This window comes from Schistocerca gregaria, chromosome 5 (genome assembly GCF_023897955.1).
Source record: "Schistocerca gregaria isolate iqSchGreg1 chromosome 5, iqSchGreg1.2, whole genome shotgun sequence".
In the NCBI taxonomy this organism is placed as follows: domain Eukaryota; kingdom Metazoa; phylum Arthropoda; class Insecta; order Orthoptera; family Acrididae; genus Schistocerca; species Schistocerca gregaria.
The window spans coordinates 235,931,249-235,954,916 of record NC_064924.1 but is presented as its reverse complement, the minus strand read 5'-3'; the positions used below and the strand labels follow the sequence as shown (position 1 = coordinate 235,954,916).

General features: G+C 42.8%; 1 protein-coding gene across 6 annotated transcripts in view; it reads right to left on the bottom strand.

Annotated features, from left to right (window-relative positions):
• LOC126272075 (high affinity cAMP-specific and IBMX-insensitive 3',5'-cyclic phosphodiesterase 8) overlaps positions 1-23,668 on the bottom strand; it is a 1,931,196-nt gene that overhangs the window by 95,072 nt on the left and 1,812,456 nt on the right. For all 6 annotated transcript variants that reach the window (XM_049974623.1, XM_049974624.1, XM_049974622.1 and 3 more), the window contains one exon: positions 4,568-4,846. In XM_049974623.1, coding sequence (XP_049830580.1) covers positions 4,568-4,846 — 279 coding nt within the window. The remainder of the gene's footprint in view (positions 1-4,567; positions 4,847-23,668) is intronic.

Sequence of the window (23,668 nt, the reverse complement as noted above, 5' to 3'; positions counted from 1 at the left end):
GTATAAGAAATAAAGATAATAAAACAAGAAAGATCAGTTATTTGGATCCTATTTGTATACTTACATATACATTGGTCAACAAGAAAGTGAAGTACCCAGAAGACATGGTCAGATATTAAAATAACTCTCCACAAACGCACATCATCTGCAGGTATGTAAGTGATGGGAGTTTCAATATCTGTGACAGGCAGAACGGTCACAGCGGTGAATTGATGTTGTTCGCGTTTAGTGTTGTTGCCAGGGGGAGGGGAAATCGCAATGAGGTCGTCGGTCCCATCAGATTTGGTGAGGATGGGGAAGGAAGTCGGCCGTGCCCTTTCACAGGAACCGTCCTGTAATTTACCTGAAGCGGTTTCGGGAAATCATTGAAAACCCAAATCAGGATGCCCGATCGCGGGTTTGAAACATCGTCCTACCGAATGGGAGTCCAGTGCGCTGACCACTCCGCCACCTCGCTCAGTGGGTAGGTTCAATAGAAGGCTGTGAACAGCGGCGGACGTTAAGTGGTCAGTGTGTCCATTTGATCTGCTGGTCCAGTCATGCAATATCAATATTTGTGGGGCTCTCGGATGCAACAGTGGTCTCATGCTGGACTGCGTGGCAACGTGGGGGCAGATATACTAGTAGCCAAGGTTCCACTCAACCACGTCTGACCAACACAAGGAAGGCCAGTTCTATTGTGCCCAAACACACCGAACTGTTTCACATTTGCATCTACTATACGAGGACAAAGGATGGACTCCCTAAAACATATCACTGGACGGAGAGTAGCAGCAGCCAGGCTAGGGAATTACCGCCAAAGGCTGCCAACACCACAGCACAAACGGCTGCTTTTGGAGTGGTGCTGTAACCAGGAAACAAGGACTGCTGATGAATGACATCACACTGTATTCAACCAAGCACTACCCTGAACGACCACTGTCGGCGAGCGTCATATCGACAAGGGAAGAGGTCCCATTATTTCAATGTTTTGGAGAGAAATAGCCCTGTCATTCCCGGCGTTATGGTGTGGGAAGCCATCGGGTATGCCATCAGGTCACAGTTGGCAGTGACTGGGGGAACGTTGATGGAAAACTGTGAGTCAGGGAGATCGTGCCTCCTCATATGTTAATCCTCGTGCGACACTATCTGGTGCAATTTTCAACAGAACAATGCTGGCCCACATAAGGCACATATCTCTATGAACTGTCTACATGTTGTAGTACTTTAGTGGGCAGTTAGATCTCCAGATCTGTTCCCGTTGAACGTGTGAGGGACTAGCTCGAACGTCACCTCCGTTTCGGCACCAGTATCCGGGATATCGAGGACCAGTTACAACAGTTGTAGCTAACTTGCATCAGAAGAGGATACAAAGAGTTTATGACGCCTTTGAAACCGAACCAGTGCACGCGTCCAGGCCAGATGAGGCGCAACGTTATACTGATAAGTGAACTCATACTGCCAAGATTTTTGTGAATTTGAATAGATTTTGTAATAACTGAAATAATACCACATACCTTCTCAATCCCTGAAGTTTCATTTCGTTACTCCTCCCCTTCTGGGCTATTCACTCGGGCAGTCTACATGGTGCATCAGCAAGGAAGAAGTCCAGACGGTGGATCCGATAGGTGGTGTCGTGTGCTTATTGATCATGGATATTGCGGCCCTTGGCGTTGGTGATGTTTCCAACCATAAATATATTAGCCGTGGGTTTTCCGACCGTCGAAGGAAGTCACAATAGTGGGGGAAGCTCTGCTAACTGTTTTGTGGTAAGAAAATCCCTTGAAATTTTATCCAGGCTAAGAACAGCCTACGCACATCCCAAATAGGCATGTTTTAATATATTTTATTTTTACTTTATTTTTACCATTTTTCTTTCTGCAGCAAATGACTGAATGTTATGTCTTATTTTATAAATTTTAACCTCTCACTAATTTTTTTTAGATAAGAAAGCTATATATTTTAAACGATTTAAAGCCTCAGACTCATTATACATTCCTGAAACGCCTTTTAACATTTTGTCAGTATCAATGTAACTTTTTCTTCTTTTTTTAAAGAGGCCTGCCAATGGAATCCTTTTTAATTGCAGATACAGCATTTACTGATTTCTTCTTCAGTTTATGCATCAGAATACATAGATTCGAATGTTTTTGATTCATTGAGGAATTTAGTTTCCTACGCCAGCCTTCGGCAGCATTTGTGGTCCAGTGGATACACAGATAGAATTAGTTGCCAGAATTGTAGCTGCCTGTGATGTGATTCGAAACACAGCAGCTGTATTTCTCAGGGTGCGTCAGAATCTTGTTCGCCGATGCCATGCTTGCATTGAGGTTGATGGCCGTCAGTTTCAGCACATTTTGTACGATACAGTGCAAATGGTACGTTCATTGTGTCAGTTATGGTATTTGCAGCTAAGTGCAACTAATGCAAATAAAAAAAGTACACATTAATGTGATTTCATTCCTACTATCTCCTTAAACTGGCTTCTCCGATCCCAGGCTCACTACCTCAAATTGTTCAGTGGAGCAGCTTCTATGTGCCGTTAAATTTTTGCACGCTCTTACGGAAACACTCTGTATAGCGGTACATTATGCAGTTCTATAGCAATGACGTACTTTTCAGGTAGTACTACAGGATCAGACATATGTCCCATAACATAGTACACAGTTTGTCATTGTATATTAAATATTCTAGAAAAAATTGATGTATACACCCATATGACAAAACAGCCGGACAGAATGTTTAATGAACAAACTGAGTTACGGAGTAAGATGCGTATACAAATTTTGAACTGTGTTTTAACCGAATAATTTTGTTTTTGGTATCTATGTCCGACATGTAAAATTGTCTAATTTGATGTGTTATGTTGGATTATTTTGCAATCTTATTCCTATATCTAGCTTCACATGCCAGTTTTCAAAATTGTAATTTATATAATCATGTGAACTCATGTCACAGATGTACATAAATATAATCTTAGAAATAACTAAGGGTTGGTAATGTAGATTCTTTCAAGAATTGTCACTGTATAAAACTTGGCAGAAGTGATATATATGACGAACAGTGTCTTGCGTTATAAGACATATTTCAGATCATGTCATTGCTATACAAGAGCCTAATGTAAGTAGGCTGATATTACCACTATATATGTACAGTTATCTTTTTGTAGAAATCGGTGCACATACAATTGTTTGTTCCTCCGTATCAGATACAACTGATGATGGATTAAAAACCTGAAGACCGGTTTCGGAAAATAAAACATTTATAGTGCAGCTGATGGTGTACAGAAGATGTCTTTTAATAAATTTCCTCATTTGCAATTTTTAAGCGGCCTCGGCACTTACTCAGTTTGGAATTCGCGCACAACCTGTCGTATGCTCATCCCATTTTCTGTGCAACCTTCTACATCTGCATATACATTTATACTCCGCAAGCCACCCAACGGTGTGTGGCGGAGGGCACTTTAGGTGCCACTGTCATTGAGTTCCTTTCCTGTTCCAGTCGCGTGTGGTTCGCAGGGAGAACGACTGCCGGAAAGCCCCCGTGCGTGCTCGAATCTCTCTAATTTTACATTCGTGATCTCCTCGGGAGGTATAAGTAGGGCGAAACAACATATTCGATACCTCATCCAGAAACGCACCCTCTCAAAACCTGGACAACAAGCTACACCGCGATGCCGAGCGCCTCTCTTGCAGTCTGCCACTTAAGTTTGCTAAAATCTCCGAACGCTATCACGCTTACCAGATAACCCTGTGACGAAACGCGCCGCTCTTCTTTGGATCTTCTCTATCTCCTCTGTCAACCCGACCTGGTACGAATCCCACACTGATGAGCAATACTCAAGTATAGGTCGAACGATTGTTTTGTAAGCCACCTCCTTTGTTGATGGACTACATTTTCTAAGGACTCTCCGAATGAATCTCAACCTGGTACCCGCCTTACCAACAATTAATTTTATATGATCATTCCACTTCAAATCGTTCCGTACGCATACTCCCAGATATTTTACAGAAGTAACTGCTACCAGTGTTTGTTCCGCTATCATATAATCATACAATAAAGGATCCTTCTTTCTATGTATTCGCAATACATTACATTTGTCTATGTTAAGGGTCAGTTGCCACTCCCTTCACCAAGTGCCTATCCGCTGGAGGTCTTCCTGCATTTCGCTACAATTTTCTAATGCTGCAACTTCTCTGTATACTACAGCATCATCCGCGAAAAGCCGCATGGAACTTGGGACACCTTGAGAAAACACGGCTACTATTTCATTGTTATAGTTAGTTCCATTACTCAAAGCGTATAGACCTCAAGTAGCTTAGGTCTACGAAAGTATCCGGAGACGAAGGCTGCATGCGAGGGCACTGCCTAACACGACAACAACACGTCCGCTTCTGGTGAACGACTGGCGTAAAGCAGCAGAGTGGGAGGCTCTGGTGGGAAAACCTGCGGTGCAAAACTGCTCGTCCGGAAGTCCCACGTACCTGCAGCTCCGGGAGCGCAACGCTCGGAAGGCCATGCGCTGGCTGATGCAATAGAAACTGAAGTAACCCCAGAGCCAGTTGGCGGGCGGAGTGAAGCTGCTCACCTGGACTTGCCCGGGTGGTCGACGTCGTGTGCGGCGGCGGCGATGAGGCAGGTGGCTTCGTCGAGCGGCTCCAGAAGCTGGCGCAGCCGCTCGCGATCCAGGAAGTTGGCGCACGCCTGCAGGACGTCGGCCGCGTGCGTCGAGTTGTGGTACGTGTTGGACGTGTGGTAGTTGATCTCGATGATGGTGAGCCAGTTGTGCAGGGTCGCTTCGTCGCAGCCCAGCGTCTGCGGCACCTCGAAGTGCGTCATCAGATTCATGCCCAAGTATACCAGCGGCCTGCAACACACAGTTCGTCATTACGCTGCCACGCGTCACTGGACATCTGGCCTGCTGAGTGGGAGAAAAAGTCCTTTATATAACAATCCCGGAGACCGGGACTCCACGAAAGTTACATAATAGTGTTGATTTGTCAGGCCAGCAAGACACTCTTAAACATTGTCCAGAACCGACTAAAATCACAAGTAGACAGATAGTTACTACGATCAGAAGCAAAGTTCAGAGGAGGAACCGCTACTGGGGACTAACTACCAAAAACCAGATGAATTATGGGAAAAATTGGGTTTCACCATAAAAGCACACCGGACCAAAGTTAGTGACCCTCAGCAGATTCAAAATGGTCCAAATGGCTTTGAGCATTATGGGATTTAACATCTGAAGTCATCAGTCCCCTAGAACTTAGAACTACTTAAACCTAACTAACCTAAGGACAGCACACACATCCATGCCCGAGGCAGGATTCGAACCTGCGACCGTAGCGGCGTAAAGTTTCGTATTACGAACAAAGTGCGAAAGCTATATTTTTCTGTGTCCAAAAGCAGCCGAAAGCCGTCCAAGGAGCGTGAGTAAATGAAAAATTACGTAACAACCTAGTACACACCAAAACTGTATCCACAACACTACCGTAGTCCCAATTGTATAATTCTGACATACATAAGTTCGCGTAAGCTTTGTTTACTAACAGCTACTCATACAGTCGCAGATGGCATGATGTAAGCTGACAAAGAAAAAAACAAAACAAAAAAATACTGGAAACAGAGATAACAGTCGTAAAATCCACGCTATGACGTGGCAAGCTGTTATGAAACTATTCACAAAAAGCAATATTTGGAACCAAAAAGTACATGTTTAATGATATTTTACAGTGGTTATAAGTATATTACTTCTACACGATTTAGAATTAAGGAACCCACTGATGATGGCGATATTGTCGCTGAAACTAGTTTGGGAATAAATAACAGAAATGTTTTGCATCAAGGCGGGGTCATAATCCCATGTTGTTGTTTTTATGCAGACATTGACCAATAGAAGAGTTTTAAGATAAAATTATTGTTATCAGCAATTTCTTGGGATCGAAACCGATTGTAATTGACTTGGTGCGAACTGGACTCCGGACCTCGTCGGTTACTACCAATGTTCTTTCTCTGTGTTACATGGCTACGTTACATATCGAGTAAACAAGCAATGTCATACAGCAACGATATAAGTTATATTCCTTTCACGTTCGGGTGGGTGTCTAGGTCTAGGAGTTGCTGAATTTAACCGGGCCTAAGGCTATTGTTAGTTTAAGAATTGGTTATTTCGGCAATGGCAGTTAAACTGTTTAAATTTTATTATGTGTTTGTTGTCACAATACCCGTTAAACGTTCTTATTGTGTGGGATCACTTATTTTAGTGCCGTAAGCTTTCTCTATTTCTTTTGAATTTAGTTATGATACCTGAAGCGAGTTACGAAAGATTACGGTTAGCAGGTAAAGCCTTGTGGGTCTCTGTCTGCGAAATTGAGTTTACACATGTTGCAAGCGTTAAAATCCTACCTAAAGTGTATTTTCTATTAAAAATTTGCTTTCATACTCCTTAAGTATTTAGTTTTATTATGGGTTCTTAAACACATCTAATTTGATCTGCTTTTTATTCCAAGACTGGATACGTAAAATCAAATAATTTGCCTTTAATTATGTTGAATGATTATTTGTCAGTTTTCCTTTGGTAATTTTTTAGTATGTGTGTGTTTCAGATTTGCCTATAAGTGAAATATGTTAATGCATTCTGTGGAGGCAGCGGTCAGCGGTCAGCGATGCCGGTAGAGGCTGTTAGTTCGGAGGCTATGCCGTTCCTTGCGTGCCAGCGTCACTGTCATTAGAATTTTTTTCAACTATTCAGATTATTTGTTGGTTATTTACTGCTGAATAAATCTATGTAATTTATATGCGTTTATCTGGGTTTGTGTCCGCCGTCTTTCCACGACAGAATTGAGCGTGCTTAAGTTTTTATTCAATAGTACTACCAGGACTGCTCAACTTCAGCTCAAAAATATTTCGCAGTTTCCTTTGGTGGTACGGTATTCATTACCTATTTTTACTTTGGCATTTAGAGAATGTTTGATTATTTGCAGAGACAACTAGAAGCATGCCAAAATACAAAGAATACTTGGCATATGTGAGGCAAGCTGTTTTGTATGCTCTGAAGAAGGAAAAGTCGCAGTATAGCGTAGCTAGAGACTGTTCTTTTAATTTCATTTTAAATGCTATATGGTTATCTGTCAGACTTTTGATGCTATTAGGTAAGTGACCAAAGACTTTCGTGGCAGCATAATTTACCCCCTTCTGAGCAAAAGTTAAATTTAACCATGAATAGTGAAGATCATCCTTTCTCCTAGTGTTGTAGCCATGTACACTGCTATTACTTTTGAATTCGTTTGGATTGGTAATAACAAATTTCATAAGTGGATATATATGAAATTTGTTATTAACGATCCGAACGAATTCAAAAGTAATAGCAGTGTACATCGCTACAACACCAGGAGAAAGGATGATCTTCACTACTCAAGGTTAGCTCAGAAGGGGGTAAATTATGCTGCCACAAAAGTCTTTGGTCACTTACCTAATAGCATCAAAAGTCTGACGGGTAGCCGTATACCATTTAAAAGGAAATTAAAAGAATTTCTTAATTGCAACTCCTCCTACTCATTAGATGAATTTTTGGATGTAGTAAGTGGGTAATTTCCCCAAGCCCCATAAAAAATTTAAAATATTAAGGGTCATGTAATATTTTGTGTATGTAATATCTTGTATAGACATCTTTTATCAACCTGACACGTTCCACATCATTACGAAGTGTCGTATTCATGATCTACGAAACAAGTATTAATCTAATCTAATCTATGGCATGTCACAACAACTAATAAGTGTGTAGTGTCAGTGGAAAATGGCCAGGGTTAGGTCGTACTCGTAAAGCAACAAGGAGGCTGGACAGAATGATTTGTATGCAGTTGGCTGCTGATCAAAGAAAATCGGCTCAACAAATGGACTGAAACTACGTGTCTCTACTGTAAAACGCCGCCAAGTGACGGGTGATTAAAATGGTAGACGACCATCACGTAACCCACTCATATATTAAAGAAAAGAAGGCAGGCCAGCAGTGAGTTTACAAAGAAACATCAAACTTTGAATGCTACAGATTGGTCTCACTTATAAAGTGTTTTGGAGTGACGGAAGTAAATTTAATGTATTTTCTTTTGATAGTGTACAATACGTAAGTTGGCCAAAAAAACCACAGGGACAAAAAAAAAAAAAAAAAAAAAACTAACGAGTACCAACCATTAAGCACGGAGGTGGCAGCGTCGTGGTGTGGGGATATTTTTGTAGACGTAGGGTTCAGTCCAAGCAGAAGGCAAAATCGATCATTTACTGTACAGTGACTTTTTAGAAAAGAAGATGGTTCCACATGGGAGAAAGAATATGCCACTTAAGTGGATCTTTCAGCAGGACAATGATTCAAAACACACACCTACGGAAACTTAAGAAAAGTTTTTCCAGATAAAAAAAAATTAAACTTTTGGAGAAGCAAAGCCAAAGGCCGGATCTAAATCTAGCTGAACACCTCGGGATGTATTAAATACATGTGTTTGTCGTAGAAGCTATTCCAACAAGGATCAGTTTGCTGCTGACTTGCGGGACGAATAGTGAAAACATTCACTCGCACTATTAGAAAAGCTTGTGGATTCAATGCCATGTGCATGTGCAGCTGTGTTCAGAGCCAATGGGTATGCAATTAAATACTGATTCGTTCTTCAGATTCCGAAATAGTGTTCGTTTATTCTTACATACAAATCACTATTGAGCGAGAAGAATCGTTATTTCTGTTTTGATGTAAAATAACTTCATGTAAACGAAATGTAGTTTTGTACTAAATTGATTATAATTACACACTTTTCAGTTATTTTCTATTACACACTTATCTTTGTGTATTTGTAACTACTGTTTTCTAAAAAATATTTCTGTGCGCTACTGTACACCAACACGATTTGGGGCACGTCATTAGTCCCTTTCTGGCAACCTTTCATATCCTCATGTCTTACTGCGCTGATTCCGTACAACCGACGGACTCAAACACTAGGACTATACAGAAAAGAAGAAGTTATGCCTCCACAAGTGCGAGACGTCAGTATTACATCGTCGACTGCCAGTACAAGTCAATAAGGCGACAAGGCAACGGACCGTCATTGCAGTCATCCCGCGATCGACCCACTACTGAGTTAAAACGTAATTTTTAGTATGAGTTGTCTGTACTGAATTTTTAGATTGGTGGAAGTAGTTGATCGACGAGTCTTGTGATTTGTAGAGTTGACAAGTGGTATGTTATATGCATTTTTTTAACAAAGGTTTTCCTGTATTAAACATCACCTTGGTAAAAGAGTTTTGGAGTAGATAGTGGGTGTGTTTAAATGAGGAGTGTAATTTGTGTTTTGAAGTATATATTTAAAAGAAAAATTAGAAAATTAAGGGAAATCTAAAGGAGGTGTTTACCAAGCTAACTGCAGGACAGGAACGGTTAAAAGAGAAACAATTAATGCAAGAAATTAAAGAAATCGGGGAAAATAACTAGGAAAATATAGGCAGTAATTTTTAAGACCTACAAGACGGTGAGCGGAAAAAAAAATTCGCAAGATAGAAACGGGGAGAGAAAGCAAGTCAAGAAGAAATCAAAGGCATAGGAATCGTCGTCTGTGCAAAGTTGCAAAAGTGGGTATTTGAGAAAATTAAACATTAGAATGTTATTTTTTTTATGAGAAGGGTGAAATACACAACAATGACGTGAATTTGAGTAGCTGGTGCTCTGTAGCTTCAACTGCAGGCAGCAGACAAGTATGAGTAATCGTAATCATAGTAGGGGTGCTCCTAACGAAATCCATGGTTCCCAAGACGCCTACCATCACAGAAAAAGTACTGCGGCCGCAGAGGAAACAAAATTGCCCACTAGAAGGATACAGCGTTTGGAATGAAGACGAAGGAAGCCGTGCTCCCGGTTTTAACCCAAACGGAGAAATACACCCTGCCCTACATAAAAAGTGATCGTACATTGGTAGTGATGGTGATGGCTGGATTGCATGTTGGTTAAAAAACCGGAGAGTAAGCAACAGATTACACAGTCAGTTTGGATTAGTAGAAATAATAAGGATGAGGTAGACAGTGTTACAATTAGAGAAATAGAGAAACTCAGTAGTATTGGTTATGCCACTCGATAAGAAAAACTAAGAGAAGGGTGAATTTCAGGTGTCCATGAAAATTTAGGTTGCGCGGTATATACAAAATAAGAAAAAATCGTATGGAAATAGGAAAAGAAAGTTTAAGGCAAAAAGATAGAAATCCTCGTGCCCGTATAAAGTGAAGAAGTAACAATGGATCGATAGGTGTATATTACAATGAGTGAACGGGGTAGCGTAGTGGTTAGTTCATTGGACTCGCATTCGGGAGGACGACGGTTGAAACTCGCGTTCGGCCATCATGTCTTAGGTTTTCGGTGATTTCCCTAAATCGCTTAAGGTAAATGCCTGGTGGTTCCTTTGAAAGGGCACGGCCGCTTTACTTCTCCATCCTTCTCTAATCCGAGCTTCTGCTCCATCCCTAATGACGTTGATGTCGACGGGACGTTAAACGCTAATCATTTCCTCCTCCTCATGCTCCATCTTACCGTGGGATCGCAGGTTACCTACGGCACCGAAAGGTTAAGGAAATGTGCCGCTTGTGAAGTTATGTTAGAAGCTGTGGAAAAACTTTTTCTATATTCCTATGGCAACGATCGACCCAATTAATTACAGAACATTAATATGTGAATATCGGAATACACAAAAGAGAATTCGGAAAGGAAATAAAGTCATAATGGTGTTCCTTTCTGGAGACAACTGAAGATAATCGGTAGTTTATACCCGGAGAAGGCACCTGGAGAAATATAAATTATTCAGCAACAGAATTCTGAATAGGATACAAGTACTGGACGTGAGTTTCCTATGTACAAATGGATAACTCTGGTTTAATCTGAGATCTTGAGGGGCAATGACTTAAATTTTGTTGGGAAAAATAAGATTTCCCTAAGTAGCAATTCTGTGGTTATATAGGACTGGTTAATACACAGCTGAAAGTCCTGATAGAGTGTAATGTGATTGTGAACCAGAAAATGGGTCTGGTGTCAGTAGCTATGGACGGGAGGAATTCCTGGATGTTAGTTTGTACTGGCGCAAGTATGTTAAGCAGAGCAGTAGGATGGGATACCACTAGTGAGCCTGGTGTAGCAAATGGCTCTAATAGAATACCATATATTTCCAATAATAAAATACCAACAGCTGTTATTTTGGTTTTATTTGTTAGGTAACCAGTTCCGACATTACATTATGTCACCTTCAGGCCTGCGTATATCGAGTAACCCTTGTGTTAGAAACTTACGCAGCACTGTCAACTGGTGTCGTAAAGATTTTTTTTCGATTAGCATGTGCGCTCCTTGGACAGCTGTCAGCAACTAAGTTGCTGTCCAAGCTCTATGAAACTCGGACCATATGTACAAGGAACTGCTACAGTATATTACATAAGGTGCCTGAAAGAAATACACTGTGAGATGAACAGAAATGAGACTTTCAATGGAAGACAGTAATTACACTGACGTCACTTTTATGGCACAAAGTCAAGCACCGGCTTGCCAGTCGGGAATGAGATAGCAGAGGGGGCTGTGAAGAAGACATCATCCAATTGCACGCTGACTCACCCCCTCCAGGACGACAATGTGACAGCAGCAGCCTCTAGGTGAAGACAACGTAACCGCGATACCAGACTGGCCGCGGCCCAGTTCTACAGAAGCTGAAAAGATTAGCGACCTGAATAGAAAAGTCAACTATGCTTGTGGTGCTTTATTGTGTGATGCGATCGTTTATAGTGTAACTGATATCAAACTTGGAGAACTGATTTTGAAACAGTCTTATCCAACATTTCAGCATGTAGTGCAAATACTGTATCAGAACGGTTCAGGTGCCGTGTCGACCGATGAATTTGAGCAGCCGCCAATTCCTCCAGTTGATCGTCCCTTGTTAGCAACTATCCCATTAGGCGGCAACAGCTCGCACACGCCACGCTGCATAAACAGTTCTCCATTCCGTGCAAACAGTTCTCTAAACAGGCGAACAAAATTAAGTCATGCCCTCAGTGCTATTCACGGCACAAATAGGCTTTAAGCAAAGGTAATCCCTTGCCTTGTGCCTAATCCATGCTTTTTTCGATACTTGATTCAGTTATCCAGCGTATGTACTTGATTATTGCTCAGTATTGATATGTATTGCAACGTGTGTAGCTGTTAAATATTCACCTTAACTCCTTAGTAATATATTGTGTCAAAGTGAGAGGTAGTAAGACACAACTGAATTACAAACATTCCCTACGAGTGGGCATTGATGTAAATCAATGGGGAAAATTGAAAATTCGTGGCGTACTGGGATTCGAACCCGTGTCTCCTGCTTATTAGACAGTTGCTCTGATCACTTAGCCACCTGTACACAGTGGTAAGCCTGGGGTGCATCTACATCCGCACTCGAGAGATCGCTGGCCGTCTTCCCATTAATTATATTTATGTGATGTCTAATCTTTTGGTCATGTCCGAAAGAACAGACACCACATATATATGAGAGGTAGTAGCTGATCTGTGTTCTTTCAGCCTTTTATAAACTAGGCAGAAACGGAACTAGTGCGTTCAAAGTAACGAATGTTTATGTGTCATTGTTATAGAGATGTGGTTTCCCCTTTTGTCTATTATATCGACGAGTAACGTTGGTTTTGCAGAAGCAAGTAACTTATTAGAGGCCAACTGGACGGTCACTTGTTGAGTTGGTTGGGAAGTCTATATCTATCAGTTTATCAACTTATGTGTTAGCTAATAGGATTATCTCCGGCATTAAAAGTCGATAAAGGAGGATCAAGCAAACTCCCTCGTTCTCGTAGCAAAAGCCAAATACAGAAACCATAACCTGCCACACCTTTGTGACCGTGACAGGGCCTTGAATTCGTCATCTACATGTACATCTACATGACTACTCTGCAAACACACTTAAGTGCCTGGCAGAAGGTTCATCGAACCACTTCAACACTGGTTCTCTATTATACCACTGTCGAACAGCGAGTGGAAAGAAAGAACATCGAAATCTTCTGTGCGAGCTCTCATTCGCTTTTCTTCATTATGATGGTCGTTTCTCTCTACGCAGGTCGGCGTCAACAAAATATTTTCGCACTCAGAGGAGAAAACTGGTGACTGAAATTTCGTGAGAAAATCTCCCCGCAACGAAGAACGCCTTTGTTTTAAAGATTTCTATCCCAAATCCTGTATCAAGTCCATGAGATGATAGTACAAAACGTGCTGCCCTTCTTTGAACTTTCTCTATGTACTCCATTAATCACATCTGGTGAGGATCCCATATGGCGTAGCAGTATTCCGAAAGAGGACGGACGAGCCTAGTATAGGCAGCCTCTTTGGCAGATCTGTTGCATCTTCTAAGTGTTCTGCCAATAAAACGTAGTCTTTGGTTCGTCATCCAACAATATTTTCGATGTGTTCTTTCGAATTTAAGTTGTTCGTAATTGTAATTCCTAGGTATTTAGCTGAATTTACGGCCTTTAGATGTCAAACAATGGAAACTACAGGTAGGAATATCAACAGTGTAGGAAAGGACAGATTGGTACTTACTGTAAAGAAGACACGTCAAGTTGCAGATTGGCGCAATTAAAAGACACTCACGTAACGCTTTCGGTCACGGTCTTTGTCAGTAAAAGACACACACACACACACACACACACACACACACACACACAAGCAAGCACATCTCAGGCATGTACGACCGCCAACTCAAGCGTCTTGGGCCGGAGACGTGGGATGCAAATAGCAATCTGGAGAGGGCGGAGAAGGGGAAGAACTAGATTACCAACAGGCGTAGCGTCAGGAGGTTATGGGGCATGGAGGGAGATGAAAAAAAGGAGAGGAGACGGGAAAGACTAGTGAATGCGTAGGCACAGGGCTGCAAATAAACAGGGTGGGACACAACAGTGGGGAGGAGATGACAGGATGGAGGGGCTGGAAACTGTTGGATGGAAATTGGCGGGGATAATTACGGGAGCGGAGAATGTGTTGTAAGGATAACTCCCATTTGCGCAGTTCAGAAAAGCTAGTGGTGGAGGGCAGGATCCAGATGGTTCAGGTAGTGAAGCATCCATTGAAATGAAGTGTGTTAAGTGGCGTGTTGTGCCACAGGGTGGCCTACTTTGCTTTTGGCCGCAGTTTGGTGGTTGCCATTGATTCTGATGGACTGCTGGTTGGTAGTCATAACAATATAAAAGCTATACAATGATTGCAGCTGAGCTACTTTTACAGGTGGCCTGCCGCCTGATGGGTTAGGATAAACCTGTGACAGGACTGGACTGGAATAGGAAGTGCTGGATGGACGGATTTGGCAGGTTTGGCACCTGAGCCTTCAACAGGCATTGATCCCTGCAGCAAGGGTTGGGGTTGGGAGTGGCATAGGAATGGACTAGGATGTTGTGGAGTTTGAGTGGGCAATGGAACAACACTTTACGAGCGGTTGGAAGTGGCAAAGGATGTGGTTCAGTTGTTTGAGCCTGGGGAGGTATGGGTGATGAAGGGGACATTCCTTTATGGCTGGTTTTCGGTGTGGAGGGAGAGTTGGGGGTGTGAGGGGAAATGGCATGGTAGATCTGTTTGCAGACGAGGTCTGGGGAGTTCTATCATTCTTTGAAGGCCTTGGTGAGACCCTCAACATACTAAGCAGGGGAATTTTTGTCACTGGAGATACACCATCCTCAGGTGACCAGGCTATATGGGAGAGATTTTGTGCTGTGAAAGGAATGTCAGCTGTCAAAAAGCAGGTACTGTTGGTGGATGGTAGGTTCGATGTGGATAGCGGTGCGGATGAAACCATCAGAGAGGGGAGGTCAACATTTAGGTAGGTGACATGCTGCGTGAGGAATACCACATGAAGTGGATGGAAGAAAAGGTGTTGCAGTTGTGAAGGAATGAAGATAGTGCGTCTTTGCACTGAGTCCACATCATGAAGATACCATTAACGGACTTGAACCAGACTAAGGGTCTGGTGTTTTGGGAGGCTTGGAAGGTCTCTCTAGATGGGTCATAAAAAGGTAAGCATAGGAGGGTGCCATGCAAGTGCCTATGGTAGTGCCACAGATTTGTTTGTATACCACCCTTTCAAATAAGAAGTAGTTGTGGGTTAGGATAAAGTCAGTAAGGTACATGAGGAATGAGGTAGTGGGTTAGTAGTCTGAAGGAGTTGGAAAAGATAGTGTTTAACAGCAGTAAGACCATGAGTATGTGGGATGCTGGCGTATAGGGGGATGGTGTCAACAGTGATGAGTAGGGATCCAGGAGGTAGAGGAGTGGGGATGGTGGAGAATCAGTGAAGCAAGTCGTTGATGTCTTTGTCGTGGGAGGCTAGATTATGGGCAATTGGTTGGAGGTGTTGGTAAATGAGGGCCGAAATTCTTTCGATAGGGACACAATAATCAGTCACGTTTTAGATTTGATTGATTTATTGTGTAACTGGAGCTTAATGGATTCCCTTTAGCACTTATGTGGACAACTTCACGCTTTTCATTATTTCTGTTGGCAGTACCAAACAAAAGGGAGCACGTCACTCCACCTCTCTATGTAGTCAGATGGGCTTCACCAACTGAGAGGAGGAGGCGTCTACCCTAGGGACATCCCCTCGCAAAGTGAAAGTCTCTGTCACTTTCGCTGCTTACAACTTCTACGGCAGCAGGGCACCGTTCATCTGTAAGTCACACGCCTATGTTCATTTAGCCGGCGGTCGAATATTGTCTCAAAAAAGCGCGTCTGTTGTCTCGCAGCATCCACTGCCTTTCAAGGACGCAGCAGCAGAGACTTTTGTAATACTCCCAGCCACCACCGCCGCCACCAACTAGACCGTCGTATCCTTCATTACGTTCCCACACGGCTGGGTGGACAGCAGGTGGAGTCCACCTACAGACAGGGTGTTCTGTGCGGTCCTTAGGTTAGTCAGGTTTAAGTAGTTCTGAGTTCTAGGGGACTGATGACCATAGATGTTAAGTCCCATAGAGCTCAGATCCTTTTGAACCAACTACCTACAGACGACGGTAGCAACACACAGCTGGACGAGTCGCGGCTGTGAACGGGCTGTTCCGTGGCACCAGTCGGCAGACAGGATCGCTTGTGATTGGGAGCCTTCGAATAAAAACAGAGTCAGGGAGTGGCTACTTGATCGGGCTGTCCGTGCCGCGGTCATCCGTGGAACATACGAACAAGCCCACGAAAGAAAAGAAGATGTGAGAATGGAGGGCGGACACCTGAGCAGAGGCCCGGACCTCACGTCTACAGAGGGCAACCTCACGGGAAATGGCGGTCTCGCAGCAGTTGGTGCTACACACCCATGCATCACGACTGCCGCCGGCACCTCCGCCACCGTAGCAAGCCGCCTCCTTTGTCGCCGACGCCGACACAGCTGCAGTCGCCGCTCTCGCCGACGCCGACGCCGCACAACAAGCGTGACCGCAGCTGCCCCACACGAACAGGACAGTAACAGCAAACCTTATAACGTATCTGGCCTCACCTTGGCAGATTTACTCGCTACTGTCCATCTTAAAGAGGCTAGTATCAGTGTTACTTTGAGCAAGAAAAGCGCGCTGCCCTTGGGAACGTGACTAACACGTACCAATGGCAGTTCGAGTCATCAGAGAAAGAAATCGAACAGTTTGATGATATACGAATGCTGTTTAACAGTTTGATGAGACTGAAAACCGTAAGTCGGTTAAAGAAGGAGCTATTACGGTTCTGCATTAACATCTTGGTGAGTTGCGGAAAGAATGTGATACTGATACTGGCAAATTCAGCAGAAAATCCGAAATACAAATGGCTAATTTAACAACAGTAACAGTAACTTCTATTTTCAGTTTTTTGGTTACTTACGCTCCAAATAAACCGAAAGAATGCTGAATATATTGTATTTATTAATATTTTCTTAACAGTCATGAAGAGGAAAGGTAAAGCAAATTTTGGGGTTGCAAATAGATTTCAGGAAGTGTCTGTAAGATATGTACGAGAACTTCGTACATAAAAATAGATACTTCATTATTTTTCACTTGATGATTTACAGGTGCTGGGCTGATAGTTACTGTAGAAGCTGCAGAAGCATTAATTTTCTAGGCATCTAGCACACGTTCTAAACGCCGCATTTTTACAGTTACGCTGTTGTTTCAAAGTTTATATAAAAAATGGTTTCCATTAATAAAAAGTTCTCTCTCATCGCACAGCTTGGCAGCAAATCACGCGTAACGCATCATTTCGCTAAATATTGGCGAGGGCGGATGGTGAGATACAATGGAATGTTTTATACAGTCTTCTGGGCATCTGATTTCGTATTCGCTCTCGATGAGATAAGAAGGGTTTTCGAGCTTTTTGATCAAATTGTTTACCTGATGATGAAAATATACATCGCAGGGTTGCACTGGCGTAGTGCGTTTCAGGGGAATCATTCTACAATTGCAGGATGGCAATTCCAAAATTTCCTTTGGCTCTCCTATCCGTGAATTTTAATAAATGGAAGGCGCGCGGGGTAGCGTGCGGTCTGGCTCCTTGGCACGGTTCCCGCGGCTTCCCCGTCGGAGGTTCGAGTCCTCCCTCGGGCATGAAGGTGTGTCTTGTCCTTAGCGTAAGTTAGTTTAAGGTAGATTAAGTAGTGTGTAAGCTTACGGACCGACGACGTCAACAGTTTGGTCCCACAGAACTTACCACAAATTTCTAAAATTTCCAAAAATAAATACAATGTATTAAATACAATATATTGATCATTATTTCGGTTTACTTAATGTAAAGATAATGTAAGACTTGAAAAAAAAATGTTTCCGCATAGAGACCTGATTTCACGACCACTGGATTACCGTACTGTCTGCTCCAACTGCAGCCTGAAGACTGAGCAAATACACTATAAATGCCCATGATTCGTCCGACCCGCGCCACAGCTGCTAATTTTCCCAAGCGTTTGCTCACCTGGAGCTCTTACTTCCGTCTCTTTCATTTCTGGCCAAGGCCTGCCTATACCATAAATTTAGACGAAATCTGTGACGGCGAGTAGAAATGTTCCGCTTCTTAGCAGGACTATCAGAAGAGACAGAGTGAGACGAGCGGCACTTTTCGTCAGGGGAGCGATCAGCTGGCGCGAGAGCCTTGCGAACGTATTGGACAAATTTCCGTGGCAGTCACTACACGAGAGACGCTGTGTCTCACGGAGAAGATTGCTATTGAAATTCCGACAGCGTACGTCCGAAGAGTCCTCCAACATGTGTCTCGCAAAATGACCACGAGGAAGGAGTCAGAAAAATTGGAGCTCATGTGGAACTTTATCGACAGTCATTTTTCCCAAACACGATTCGCGAATGGAAATAGAAGAGTATCCTTCGCCACACACCGTAACTTGGCTTGCGAGGTATAGCTATAGATGTATAGAAGCAAGCCTCATCTACACCGATTTTGCACTAAACTTACGGTTGACACATTGTTGAGGTATTTACACATACTGAAGGGGTGACTGAAAATTTGTACCAAGCCTGGGATTCGAATCTGGGTCTCCTGCTCGCAAGAGAAATGCGCTGATCACTACGCTATACTGCACGGACTACCCTGCCACGCCTCCCTCCTCAATCCAAATGCTCATCCACGCCTCAGTCCAATTGGAATTTCCCCTGAACTCGAACAACATTGCAGAGGCTCTCCAATTGCATCGGAATACCACCTCGGCGACGACAGAAATGGGGGATAATGCCTGAAACCGAGGCATAGGAGCTTTAACCAAATGAAACTATGTGATTTATTTATTTATTTACACGTTAAGTTCCGCAGGATCAAATTGAGGAGCAAGTCTCCAAGGTCACTACCAAATGGTTCAAATGGCTCTGAGCACTATGGCACTTAACTTTTGAGGTCATCAGTCCCCTAGAACTCAGAACTACTTAAACCTAACTAACCTAAGGACATCACACACATCCTTGCCCGAGGCATGATTCGAACCTGCGACCGTAGGCGGTCGCGCGGTTCCAGACTGTAACGCCTAGAACCGCTCGGCCACATCGGCCGGCCTTTTACTACCAAGCTAGTGTCACCAGCAGACAGAAATATTTTAGAGTTACCCGTAATACTAGATGGCACATTATTTAAATAAATATGGGAACTGGAGTGACCCCAACACTGATCCCTGGGGCAGTCCCCATTTGATCTACCTCACTCACACTCCACATCACAGCCATTCTCACCACTGTGAGTAATGACCTTTTGCTGTCTGTTATTAAGTTAAGAAGTGAACCAATTGTGAGCTAGTCCCCATATTCTGTAATGATCCAACTTCTGGAGCAATATTTTGTGACCAATACAATCAAATGCCTTAGTTAAATAAAAAAAATGCCTAGTGTTCGAAACATTTTGTTTAATTCATCGAGTACATCACAGAGAAAAGTCTCAAATATGTATGACGTTTATATGCAGACTGAAGTAGCAAATGAAATTCTGAACCAAGGGCAGGTTTCAAACCCGGGTATCCTGTTTACTAGGTGGATCCGCTAACCGCTACGCCATCCTGGCACAATGGCTGTGCAGACCTGCGTGCACTACCCTAGCACGCCTGCCCCCTCGATACCAATTCTCACTCACTTCTCAGCATACTTGGGGTGCAGTTGTGCAAAGCCATTGTGTCAGCCATTGTGTCAGGGTGGCGTAGTGTTAAAAAAAAAAAAATGCGTGTTAAATCTTATGGGACTTAACTGTTGAAGTCATCTGTCCCCAAGCTTACACACTACTTAACCTAAATTATCCTAAGGACAAACACATACACCCACGACCGAGGGAGGACTCGAACCTCCGCCGGGACCAGCCGCACGGTCCATGACTGCAGCGCCTTAGACCGTTCGGCGGGTGGCGTAGTGGTTAGTGCATCTGCCTTGTGAGCAGAAGGCACAGATTCGATTCCTGGCCTAGGTACAAATTTTCGTTCGTCGCTCTGGTCTGCATATACAGATGGTAGAAGTTTGAGACTTGAAAAGGTCCCTGTAATCACAAAAATTAAATTTGGCACTTTATTGGCTGAACCATTCGCAGCAGGGTACACATGCAGGAATATAAGCTGCTGATAGTGCCCGCCCATGCCGTTCTTGGTATGTATACAGTAGCTTCTCATGTTGTAGTCTCCAGACTGTCATGTCGTCAATATTATTTGTTGCGGCTAAGTGTCTTATGCTGATACTGAGGTTGTCGACAACTGCACGAACAAATGCCTTCTCCAGATGACGTTTTCTCGTCCTTCTAGCAACCCCCCCCCTCCCCCCAGTCGTGAGAGTAGTTCAAATTGCTCTGAGCACTACTTAAACCTAACTAACGTAAGGACAACACACACATCCATGCCCGAGGCAGGATTCGAACCTGCGACCGTAGCGGTCGCGCGGTTCCAGACTGTAGCGCCAGAACCACTCGGCCACCAGCGGCCGGCAGTCGTGAGTAGTAATAGGCTTAAACGCCCCATGCTCTCTAAGACGACGACCAATTGCTTCACATATCCAGAATGAGATTTTCAGTCTGCAGCGAAGTGTGCGCTGATATGAAACTTCCTGGAGGGCAAGTGCTCTAGCTACCAACTGAGCTGCCCACGCTCGACTCACGGCCCGTCCTCACAGCTTTACTTCTGCCAGTAATCTCGACTTTCTTACCAGCATGCCCGGATAAGGTCTTGCCTCACTGACCACCATTAATGGAACGCCTCTGTTCCACATCCGGCCATCTAGGTTCAGAATCTTATTTTCAACAGGTAGGCAATCTTATATATACATCCATCACCCTCCCCAACGATTTGTAACTATGTTTCCTGGCAAAAATGTAGAGTCGGTGTGTCGAGCAGACTTAGGTCATTACCTATTAAAGATTTTTCGTGTACGTAGTCCTAAGGCCGTTCTGCAATTTTTTTCTACTGGAATGTAATAATAACAGCTTATATGTTGATCTCGTGATCGTGACATCTTTTTTTTTTTTACTTCTTTAACTGCATGCTGATACACTCATAAATATAGACTATGAACAGAAGTCTGTTGCTAAGCAAGAATATTAAAAATTTCCGGGTTTGTGCATTGATGAGAAATTGAAATGGAAGAAACACATCTATTATCTGCTGAAACGGCAAGGTTCAGCTGCTTACGTTATTAGAGTTATTGCAAATTTGGGTGATAAACATATCAGTAAATTACCCTAGTGTGCCTACTTTCATTCACTGCTTTCGTATGGCAACATATTTTGGGGCAATTCGGCAATAAGAGAGAGAGTAATCATAGCACAAAAGCGAGTAATCAGAATAATAGCTGGAGCCCACCCAATATCGCCTTGCAAACATTTATATAAAGAACTCGCAATATTCACAGTACCTTCGCAGTACGTATATTAACTTATGAAATTTGTCATTAATAACCCACCCCCAATCCAAAAATAACAGCGAAGTTCATAGCTACACGCTAGAAGAAAGGATGACCTTCACTATTTTGGATTAAATCTCACTTTGGCACAGAAAAGGGTAAATTATGCGGTCATAAAAATCTTTGGTTAATTACCCAAATAGCATAAAAAATCTGACAGACAGCCAACCAACATTTAAAAGCAAATTGAAAGAATTTCTGAATGACAACTCCTTCAAATCAATAGGTGAATTTTTTAGATATGATGTAGTAGCTGTAAAAAACTTAATTATTTTGTGTAAAGAAAACTTATGTTAAAGTGACACATTCCACATCACTACGAAGTGTATTCATTATCTATGGAGCAAGGATTAATGTATGTATGTACGTACGTATGTGGCGCGAAACAGACAGAAGGGGTCATTACTATATGATTATACGACTACAGAACAATCAATGAACGCAGCCACATTCACAAAAATCTAGGTTTTCCTTGCGATATGCTACTGATAGAATAAGAGCAACGTGTTTCCTTACAGGTTCAGTTAGTAAGCACAGAGGTGATCAACCCCAGAGGCAGACGCTGTGCGAAAGAAGTTCTACATCACAATGTCATTTATAGTTAAACTCGCGAGTCTCTATGGGTGACTTCGTTTACACTTAGGCTTGTGAGGTTACATATATACAGGGTGTTTAAAAAAAGGACTTTACAATTTTGAAGGTTCATATAAATTGACTAATGGTACTTGCAGAGGTGATTGTAATGTCAGTTTGTAGGGAAATACATCAAGTTTTGTCTCGCGTAGTTTGCTAGTGCCGAATCGCACCGTAAGGAGCGCTAGAGGCACTTGCGTTAAAGATGGCTGCCTTCACTGGACCCAAGCTTGCTAGTTGTGTGTTTTCGTTTGAAGAATCGAAGCGGCGACAACAGTTCAGCGTAATATCCGTACCAAGTACGCTAAAGATACTCCTAGTAGTCCTACAATTTGTGAGTGGTATAAATTTTTTGTAGAAACAGGGCGCTTGGTAAGACACGGGAAATCATCAGATCGTCCAAGCACATCTGACGAAGTCATTGATTTTGTCAACAGCCTACGAAATCGACACGCTGTGATCTCGCCCACGTACGACTGTGTGGCGTGTTTTGAAAAACGGTTTGCGTTTGAAACCGTACAGGCTAACGATCGTACAAGCATAAAATGCACTGATAAAATTGCTCTCAAGAGCTTCTGTGCCGATATGTTAAATCGGTTACATGAGGATAAACACTTCTTGGACAAAATCATCTTTTCTGACAAGTCGACTTTTCACTTAAGTGGCAAGTTAATGCACATAACTGTAGGATTTGGAGCAGTGAAAATCCACATCAAACATTGCAACATGTTCGTGATAGATCTAAACTGAACTTTTTTAGGGACTGAACAAGAACAAAGTGTAGGTCCCTTTTTTCAGTGAGAGAACCATCAATGGGATTGTGTACCTGTAAATGATACAACAATTTTTGAAACCACAGATCGATGAGGATGACCAAGAACGAAATGTTTACTTCACGCAAGTAGGTGGACTACCCCATTACCTGGCTGACGTCTGGGATTTTCTCAGTGACCACTTTCCAGGTCAATGGGTTGGTCGTGATGCGCCAGTTGTATGACTCCCACGTTCCCCAGACATGTCGCCACCCGATTTTTTTTTATGGGGCTCATGAAGGGTATCGTGTTTGTACATCCTGTGCGGGCTTCTCTACCTGAACTTCGAGCAAGAATTTACACCGCCACTGAGCAAGTTACACCTTCAATGCTACAGCGAGTTTGGGAAGAAATTGACTTCTGAAATGATGTGAGCAGGATAACGAACGGAATCCACATACAACAGATTTAGTTCAACGTAAAAAACATGATGAGTTTCACTACAAAACAACACTAAACCCAGCTCTATATCTCCTTTCAATAAATTTGTATGAATTTTTAAATTTGTAAAGTTTTTCATATATATATATATATATATATATATATATATATATATATATATCCACCATTGGAGGTCATCCACGTTAAGCACTCAATCCCAAATATCTTACTGTAATATATAACCGTGGGATGTCTTGCTACACCTAGGGAAGCAACTGTTTACATCGGAAATTTACCTCAGCATATGGACACTATAATGCATGCTGTCATACCTGCAATCTAATACGATAGTAATTGTAAGGATAATGATAACAGAAAACTATGTATGACGTAGCCCTGTGACATTAAGATTTACCTAATTTTACCTTCATGCTCTATTTCCGTGAGGTGTACGT